Source organism: Gopherus evgoodei, unplaced genomic scaffold (genome assembly GCF_007399415.2).
Source record: "Gopherus evgoodei ecotype Sinaloan lineage unplaced genomic scaffold, rGopEvg1_v1.p scaffold_52_arrow_ctg1, whole genome shotgun sequence".
NCBI lineage: Eukaryota > Metazoa > Chordata > Testudines > Testudinidae > Gopherus > Gopherus evgoodei.
In genome coordinates, this window is record NW_022060073.1 from 677,972 (window position 1) to 688,287 (window position 10,316).

The 10,316-nt window shown below is 43.2% G+C and overlaps 1 protein-coding gene across 2 annotated transcripts in view; it reads right to left on the reverse strand.

Moving 5' to 3' along the window:
• LOC115643196 (dedicator of cytokinesis protein 2-like) overlaps positions 1 to 9,361 on the reverse strand; it is a 243,020-nt gene extending 233,659 nt beyond the window's left edge. For both annotated transcript variants that reach the window (XM_030547063.1, XM_030547062.1), the window contains exons 1-2: positions 9,245 to 9,361; positions 1,325 to 1,395 (exon numbers count right to left, since the gene is read on the reverse strand). In XM_030547063.1, the coding sequence (XP_030402923.1) occupies positions 1,325 to 1,395; positions 9,245 to 9,283 (110 nt within the window). In that variant the 5' untranslated portion in view covers positions 9,284 to 9,361. The remainder of the gene's footprint in view (positions 1 to 1,324; positions 1,396 to 9,244) is intronic.
• Between the last annotated feature and the right edge of the window lie 955 nt (positions 9,362 to 10,316).

Sequence of the window (10,316 nt, forward strand, 5' to 3'; positions counted from 1 at the left end):
ATATACGCCATCATATGCCAGCAATGCCCCTCTGCTATGTACATCGGCCAAACTGGATAGTCTCTATGGAAAAGGATAAATGGACACAAATCAGATATGAGGAATGGCAATATACAAAAACCTGTAGGAGAACACTTCAACCTCTCTGGCCACACTATAGCAGACCTTAAGATGGCCATCCTGCAGCAAAAAAACTTCAGGACCAGACTTCAAAGAGAAACTGCTGAGCTTCAGTTCATCTGCAAATTTGACACCATCAGCTCAGGATTGAACAAAGACTGTGAATGGCTTGCCAACTACAAAACCAGTTTCTCCTCCCTTGGTTTTCACACCTCAACTGCTAGAACAGGGCCTCATCCTCCCTGATTGTACTACCTCATTATCTCTAGCTTGCCTACATATATATACCTGCCCCTGGAAATTTCCACTACATGCATCTGACGAAGTGGGTGTTCACCCACGAAAGCTCATGCTCCAAAACGTCTGTTAGTTTATAAGGTGCCACAGGATTCTTTGCTGCTTTTACAGATCCAGACTAACACAGCTCCCCCTCTGATACTCCTCCTACCACAACTCCTGCCTGTTGCACTCCCCATCTGGATGCAGCATTTCCATTCCCCACCCAGCAAACAGTGCAATAGCCACTCACTGGGAGGCCCTTTCCTGGGAGAATCACCTGTCTTCACTGTCACCTTATTTCCTTTGCCCCAGTTCAGAATTATTTATGTTGTTTCAGTTACACCAGGCCTCTGTCCTCCATGCTTGACCCTGTGACCACTCTCACTGATCCTGCAGTATAAATTTACTGACATCACCTTTAAATATACATCAGTGCAGCGGTAGCTTCAGGCACCAGCACTCCAAGTGCATGCCTGGGGCAGCAAGCTGCGGGGTGCGCCTGCCGGTCCCTGCAAGGGCAGCAGTCAGGCAGCCTTCAGCGGCATGCCTGCAGGAGGTCACCGGTCCCGTGGATTTGGCGGCAATTCGGTGGCGGGTACGATGAAGCCATGGGACCGGTGGACCTCCCGCAGGCATGCCGCTGAATCTGCGAGACCGAGGGCCTCCCACAGGTGTGCCGCCGAAGGCTGCCTGCCTGCTGTGCTTGGGCCGGCAAAAAAGCTAGAGCCGCCCTTGCATCAGTGGAATGTGATGTCACAAATGCAGGAAGAGGATATCACTGAAGGACTATTGGAAGGTAAGCCTTGGTGGCAGGGGGATGAAACAGACATACAGGATGCCCTTTACAAATACACATGCCACTCTGCGGAGAGAGAGTGACTGAGCTTGGTGCATTGGCTGAAAGAAGGAGAAAAGTATCCCTTACCCTAGCACAGAGGAGTCGAAGATCCCAAACACATCTTCCAGAATCGAAGGCAGGTACTTCAGAGCGGCTCCCTGAAAGCAGAAATCAGCAAAAAGAGCTAACTACTGGGCTATGTTTTATTATCAAACTTTAGAAGGACACAGGTACTAGAAATCTTACTGCTCCGAGTGAAGTTCTTATTGTGCAAAGAGCCAGCACCAAGCCTCTGCACTCGTTAGACCCTGTTTAAAAGCTCCTTGAATTTCATCCTGACTCCATACATAAGACTGAGGCTGATGCACAAAGAAGTTTTGCTCTGATTCAGTATACTTCATGTAAACAAACCCATGACATTACTAACGTAAACAGTAGCTCCATGAGCTCTCCTTCCCCAAATGGAGAAATTTTGCTGAGATCCTTTACTCTTACTAGGTCAACACTAAAAGGAATCAGAAAAAACTGACTGTGATAATTCAAATATATCATTGTAGACAGGAATAACTGTTTCAGGTCTTTACTTTAAAACAACAGAGGAAGAAATTTCAAGAAGAAAATTGGATTCTCCCTTATATTTATATAGGCACAGTCCCACAAAGAGACCCCAGTCTTTGGGGCTCCCACAATAATATGACTTGCTTCTGCCATATTCCCAAATGGAACAAAGTTTTCACATATTCCATAAAGGAGGGGCTGGGACTTCTCTCTAGGGTCTGGGTGAATGTCCTTTTCAGATGTCCCTCAGCAAACCTACAAAGTAACCAGAAAGTCACATTCCATTGTGAGGCAGAATTTTTGTCTCTGCCCCTGTTCCCTTACAAGTAAAACATTTTTTAGAGGTGCAGGTGGATCCTCCACTAGCTTCATTTTTAGATCCATTTTGCAGTCTATGAGTCACTTCAGATTTTTTTCTCCAATGGTTCCCTAGCCCATCCTATGAGTATCCTTCAGGTCTGAGCTGCAGCCAGGGCTCTGGTGTTTCCTCCGATGTTTCAGCCTCCATATAGTCTTCTATGTTCTGCACAATTGCTGCCAGCATACACAGCCATTGCTGGTGCACACACATCTGAAGCCTCCCAAGTCTACTAGTAAATCCACCAGTTCTCACCCTGTTCAAGATTCTGACTTCAACCATTGACCAGTAGGTCAACTGCTATCACAAGGAAAAGCACTGTCCTAAAACCATTGGTCTCACGCCTTGGAGATCTCCAGCTGGTGCCAGTGTCCTCATTCAGGGCCAAATACACACTCTTTTACGCAGTGAGCAGCAGCAGCCACCGCCCTCCCATCAAAGGTGACCTGGTGGGCCTGAGGGTTCCTTCCGACTGAGCCCTAGGAACTGGGTAAAGGTGGGTGCCCTAGAGTGTGCAAATGACAGAGAATTTTGTGTGGATACCAGTGTGGATGGTAAATATAGTCGCACATGATGGAATTTAGAGGTTTTTTTGTTTACTCAAGAAAACAATATGAAATTACACACACACTGCATCAAAAGAACATTAAGGTTGCAAAGCCAAGCACTGAGAATTCAGCTTGGTTGATTTCTCAGACTGCAGTGGTTGCTATGGGGCTGGGCTGGGCTGGGTCTCCTATAGCATCAGGAAGATTATTTCCAATGTTAATCGAATGAAAGACACAAGGAGCACAACTGCAATTTATCACAAGCCGCTTTGCTAGCAAATTCACAAACAATCCCACAAACACTGCAATGTCACAGCACATAGAGAGATAGTACCAAGTATTTAGCCCCGTGACTGGCATCACTCACATCTCCTGGTGTGGAACCCCAGAATGTCAGTCATTATCTTCCTCAGTGTTGTCAGGATACAGCTTTCATAATGCCCCACTGAGGTTCATACATACTTATGAAGGTTTCAACCGCTTTTCTTTATCTGTACTTCCACACACCCCTAAATTCGGGGTGCCCCATTTTTCATAGGCTAGCTTGTTAGTTCCCTTTGTACTCATTAACATTTATGTCACTCAATCACCAAAACTTATTGTTAACACACTGCTGACCCCTACCTCTGCAAAAATCCACAAAATACTCTAACTGGCTTTAACTAGTACATTGCAAGATATATTTCCTAAATACCAGCAATTTAACAACACTGACTTAATGCAGCATTCTACCTTATGACATCTTATAATAACGGACATTGCTGTCTTGTGACAACTTGTGACCTGGGGTCACTTACTGGTTAGTTCTTTCTGCCAAGTCTATCTTTAGGCTTGAGGCCTTGTTTGCCTAAGTTATGAAGGCCCTATCTTACAACATTAATACTTATTTCTGGGGCTGTCGATTAATCGCAGTTAACTCACACGATAAACTCACCAAAATCAATCATGATTAAAAATTAATCACGATTAATCACACTGTTAAACAATAGAACACCAACTGAAATGTATTAAATATTTTTGGATGTTTTTCTACATTTTCAAATACATTGATTTCTATTACAACACCAAATACAAAGTGTACAGAGCTCACCTGATATTTTTTATTGCAAATATTTGCACTTTAAAAATGATAAACAAAAGAAACAGTATTTTTCAATTAACCTCATACAAGTAGTGTGGTGCAATCTCTTTACCATGAAAGTATAACTTACAAAGGTAGATATTTTTTGTTACATAACTGCACTCAAAAACAAAACAATATATAACTTTAGAGCCTACAAGTCCACTCAGTCCTAGTTCTTGTTCAGCCAATCACTAAGACAAACAAGTTTGATTACATTGACAGGACATAATGCTGCCTGCTTCTTATTTACAACATCACCTGAAAGTGAGAACAGGCATTTGCGTGGCAGTTTTGTAGTCAGCATTGCCAGGTATTTATGTGCCAGATATGCTAAACATTCGTATGCCCCTTAATGGTTCGGCCACCATTCCAGAGGACAAGCTTCCATGCTGAGGATGCTCATTAAAAAATAATGCGTTCATTACATTTGTTACTGAACTCCTTGGGGGAGAACTGTATGTCTCCTGCTCTGTTTTACCCGCATTCTGACATATATTTCATGTTATAGCAGTCTTGGACAATGAGCCAGAACATGTTCATTTAAAGAACACTTTCACAGCAGATTTGACAAAACACAAAGAAGGTCTCAATGTGAGATTTCTAAAAATAGCTACAGCATTCAACCTAAACTTTAAGAATCTGAAGTGACGTCCAAAATCTGAGAGGTATGAAGTGAGGAGTTTGCTTTCAGAAGTCTTAAAAGAGCAACACTCCAATGGGGAAACTACAGAACCCAAACCACCAAAAAAAGAAAATAAACCTTCTGGTAGCATCTGACTCAGATGATGAAAATGAACATGTATTGGTCCACGCTGCTCTGGATTGTTATCAAGCAGAACTCGTCATCACCATGGACACATGTCTTCTGGAATGGTGTTTGACGCATGAACGTACATATGAATCTTTAGCACATCTGCATGTACATATCTTGCGACGCCAGCTACAGCAGTGCCATGTGAATGCCTGTTCTCACTTTCAGGTGACTTTGTAAACAAGAACCAGACAGCATTATCTCCTGCAAATTGTAACCAAATTTATTTGTCTGAAGGATTGGCTGAAGTAGGACTGAGTGGACTTGTAGGATTTACATTGTTTTATTTTTGAATGAAGTTATTTTTTGTACATAATTCTACATTTATAAGTTGAACTTTCATGAAAAAGTGATTGTACTACAGTACTTGTATTAGGTGAACTGAAAAATACTATTTTTTTTGTTTTTTAGAGTGCAAATATTTGTAATTAAAAATAAATATATGGTTAGCACTGTACACTTTGTATTCTGTGTTGTAATTGAAATCAATACATTTGAAAATGTAGAAAACATCCAACAATATTTAAATAAATGGTATACTATTATTATTTAACAGTGCGATAAATCGCAATTAATTTTTTTAATCACTTGACAGCCCTACTTATTTCACTTCTATATCCTAAATATATCTCATATCTTTTATCCTTGGATTCACATAGGACCCCATCTCATTCAATGCATACAATAGACCATTCTCTGGGGATGAATCAGGGCTGTGTAATCATAGACTCATGGAAGATTAGGGTTGGAAGGGACCTCAGGAGGTCATCTAGTCCAACCCCCTGCTCAAAGCAGGACCAACACCAACTAAATCATCCCAGCCAGGGCTTTGTCAAGCCGATCCTTAAAAACATCTAAGGAAGGAGATTCCACCACCTCCCTAGGGAACCCATTCCAGTGCTTCTCCACCCTCCTAGTGAAATAGTGTTTCCTAATATCCAACCTAAACCTCCCCCACTGCAGCTTGAGACCATTGATTCCTGTTCTGTCATCTACTACCACTGAGAACAGCTGAGCTCCATCCTCTTTGTAACCTCCCTTCAGGTAGCTGAAGGCTGTTATCAAATCCCCCCTCACTCTTCTCTTCTGCATCCTAAATAACCCCAGTTTCCTCAGCCTCTCCTCATAAGCCATGTGCCCCAGGCCCCTAATCATTTTCTTTGCCCTCCACTGGACTCTCTCCAATTTTTCCACACCCTTTCTGTAGTGGGGGGCCCAAAACTGGACACAGTACTTCACTTACGGCTTCACCAGTGCTGAATAGAGGGCAATAATCACTTCCCTCGATCTGCTGGAAATGGTCATACTTATGCAGCCCAACGTGCCATTAGACTTCATAGCAGCAAGGGCACACTGCTGACTCATATGCAGCTTCTCATCCACTGTAATCCCCAGGTCCTTTTCTGCAGAACTACCGTTGTTACTCTCCTGTGGACTCTCTTCAATTTGTCCACATCTTTCCTAAAGTGTGGCACCCAGAGCTGGACACAGCTGAGGCCTCACCAGTGCTATAGTGGGACAATTACCTCCTATGTTTTGCACACAACACTCCTGTAAATACACTCTGAATGATATTAGCCTTTTTCACACCTGCATCACACTGCTGACTCATATTCACAATCCATTATAATCCCCAGATCCTTTTCAGCAATATGACCACCTAGCCAGTTATTTCCAGTCATTTCCCATTTTGTAGTCATGCAATTAATTTTTCCTTCCTATTTGTAGTACTTTGCACTTATCTTTATTGAATTTCATCTTGTTGAATTTAGACCATTTCTCCAATTTGGTGTCATCTGCAAATTTTATAAGCATACTCTCCACTACTTTATTCAAGTCATTAATGAAAATATTGAATAGTACCAGACCCAGGACTGACCCATGCAGGACCCCATGATATATGTCCACCCAGTTTGATAGAAAACCTTTGATAACTTCTCTTTGAGTATAGTGTTTCAACCAGTTTTGCACCCACTTTATGGTAATTTCATCTAGACCGCATTTCTCTAGTTTAATTATGAGAATGGCATATGGGACTGTGTCAAAAGTCTTACTAAAACCAAGAGATATCACATCTACTACTTCCCCTCCATCCACTAGGCAAGTAAGCCTGTCAAAGAGGGACACAGACCAACAGACGAGGGAGTACATAAGAACAACCATACTGGATCAGACCAATGATCCATCCAGGCCATTATCCTATCTTCCAACAATGGCCAATGCCAGGTGTTTCGAGGGAATGAACAGAACAGGGAATCATCAAGTGATCCATCCCCTGTCACCCATTCCCAGCTTCTCGCAAACAGAAGCTAGGGACTCCATCCCTGCCCATCCTGGCTAATACCCAGTCTTATTAATCTCTCCTCACGTGGAAGCTGTTCCACATTCCTAATCAATTTTGTTGCCCTTTTCTGAACCTTTTCCAATTCCAATATATCTTTTTTGAGATGCGGCGACCACATCTGCACGCAGCATTCAAGATGTGGGAGTACCATGGATTTATATAGAGGCAATATGATATTTTCTGTCCTATTATCTATCCCTTTCTTAATTATTCCCAACATTCTGTTAGCTTTTTTGACTGCTGCTGCACATGGAGTGGATGTTTTCAGAGAACTACTCACAATGACTCCAAGATCTCTTTCTTGAGTGGTAACAGCTCATTTAGACCCCATCCCTTGTCTCACTGTACAAGGAAACAATGACACAAAGTTGGTCAGCATGATAGCCAGTAGTCTCGGCACACCAGCAGCCAAACCGTTGTCAAGTTTTCTGTAGATATCACAGCAAAGATACCTTCCTTAACATAAAGAAGAATGTTAAGGAAGGATTTCAAGAAGGATAATAAGGTAGCTTTTAGGATGTTTATGGAGAGCTTCTCCCAGCCATGAAGGGAAGCACAAGAGAGAGCACAAAGGGACTTGTTTGAAAATTTAACAGGTGAATGATGGAGGGTGGCATCACTGGCCAATCCAAAGTGGGAGTCAACACCCAATAGTACATGAGAGATGGCAGGTACAGTGGGGATAGGCTAGGAAGGGTCCTGAAATTTAAGACCAGAAGCTTTGTTTGATGTGATAGAGAAGAGGTAGCCAATCCCACAGTATTCTTGCCAGCAAGTTAAGGAAGTATGGGATGGATGAATGGACTGTAAGGTGGATAGAAAGCTGGCTAGATCATCGGGCTCAACGGGTAGTGATCAATGGCTCCATGTCCAGTTGGCACCCGGTATCAACCGGAGTGCCCCAAGGGTCCATCCTGGGGCCGGTTTTGTTCAGTATCTTCATTAATGATCTGGAGGATGGCGTGGACTGCACCCTCAGCAAGTTTGCAGATGACACTAAACTGGGAGGAGTGGTAGATACGCTGGAGGGTAGGGACAGGGTCCAGAGTGACCTAGACAAATTGGAGGATTGGGCCAAAAGAAATCTGATGAGGTTCAACAAGGACAAGTACAGAGTCCTGCACTTAGGATGGAAGAATCCCATTCACTGCTACAGACTAGGGACCAAATGGCTAGGCAGCAGTTCTGCAGGAAAGGACCTAGGGGTTACAGTGGACGAGAAGGTGGATATGAGTCAACAGTGTGCCCTTGTTGCCAAGAAGGCTAATGGTATTTGGGGCTGTATAAGTAGGGGCATTGCCAGCAGATCGAGGGACATGATCATTCCCCTCTATTCAGCATTGGTGAGGCCTCATCTGGAGTACTGTGTCCAGTTTTGGGCCCTACACTACAAGAAGGATGTGGAAAAATTGGAAAGAGTCCAGCGGAGGGCAACAAAAATGATTAGGGGGCTGGAGCACATGACTTATGAGGAGAGACTAAGGGAACTGGGGTTGTTTAGTCTGCAGAAGAGAAGAATGAGGGGGGATTTGATAGCTGCTTCAACTACCTGAAAGGGGGTTCCAAAAAGGATAGATCTAGACTGTTCTCAGTGGTACCTGATGACAGAACAAGAAGCAATGGTCTCAAGTTGCAGTGGGGGAGGTCTAGGTTGGATATTAGGAAAAACTTTTTCACTAGGAGAGTGATGAAGCACTGGAATGGGTTACCTAGGGAGGTGGTGGAATCTCCTTTCTTAGAGGTTTTTAAGATCAGGCTTGACAAAGCCCTGGCTGGGATGATTTAGCTGGGGACTGGCCCTGCTTTGAGCAGGGGGTTGGACTAGATGACCTCCTGAGGTCCCTTCCAACCCTGATATTCTATGATTTTATAAATGAAGGAGCTGTGTAACTCCCTTCCTCTCTACCAGGCATGGCACTGTGCCGACAGAGAAGGATTCTGATGCAGTAATACTTAATGGCACCAATTCTGCATGATGCATGTCCCCTCACTCCATCTAACCATGTGTAACAGGATGGCAAATTCTAGCACCCTGCATAAAAGCAGAGGAATGGCTAGACTGGATCTGCTCAGTGGCCAATCTAGTTCTGTGTGATGTCTGACAGTAGGCAGCAACAAATGCTTCAGAGAATGAGGCACACACATGAGTGCGCACACACACAAACACGCTCCCATATATCTGCACCTCTCCAGAATCTTGCTGAGGTTTCAGCTGTAGGGACAAAAACAGGTATCATAAGGCCAGGACTCCCCTGCCCTCCTCACCTGGGATAGCAGGGTTGTATTCTCCAGTGTGGATTTCATCAGCTGATTGACAGACAGGAAGAATTGCTGCAAAGAAGCCTGGAATTCTGTTTTTTCTTTCCCTTCGTAGAGTCTGAGGGAAAACAAGCAGAATAAATATTACAATCCTCTTCCTCTCTTGTTCACAGAAGCGATCTTTTTAGCTGATGACATAACAAAGGATATATCCAAGGAGGCAAGAATTCTTCCTACGTGGCCTGTTCAGACTTCATAAGAACATAAGAACGACCATACTGGTCAGACCAATGGTCCATCTAACCCTTGACAAAGTCCCTCACCAAAGGCTCTTATGCAAAGTAAGCTGCCATGGGATAAGAGGGAAAGTGCTCTCATGGATTGGTAACTGGCTAAAAGATAGGAAACAACGGGTAGGAATAAATGTTCAGTTTTCAGAATGGAGAGAGGTAAATAGAGGTGTCCCGCAGGGGTCTGTTCTGGGCCCAGTCCTATTCAACATATTCATAAATGATCTGGAAAAAGGGGTAAACAGTGAGGTGGCAAAATTTGCAGATGATACAAAATTACTAAAGATAGTTAAGACCCAGGCAGACTGCAAAGAGCTACAAAACGATCTCTCAAAACTGGGTGACTGGGCAACAAAATGGCAGATGAAGTTTAATGTTGATAAATGCAAAGTAATGCACGTTGGAAAACATAATTCCAACTATACATATAAAATGATGGGGTCTAAATTAGCTATTACCACTCAAGAAAGAGATCTTGGAGTCATTGTGGATAGTTCTCTGAAAACATCCACTCAACGTTCAGCGGTAGTCAAAAAAGCAAACAGAATGCTGGGAATAATTAAGGAAGGGATAGATAATAGGACAGAAAATATCATGTTGCTTTTATATAAATCCATAGTACGCCCACATCTTGAATACTGAGTGCAGATATGGTCACCCTATCTCAAAAAAAAATATTGGAATTAGAAAAGTTTCAGAAAAGGGCAACAAAAATGATTAGGGGTATGGAGGCTTCCGTATGAGGAGAGATTAATAAGACTGGGACTTTTCACCTTGGAAAAGAGATG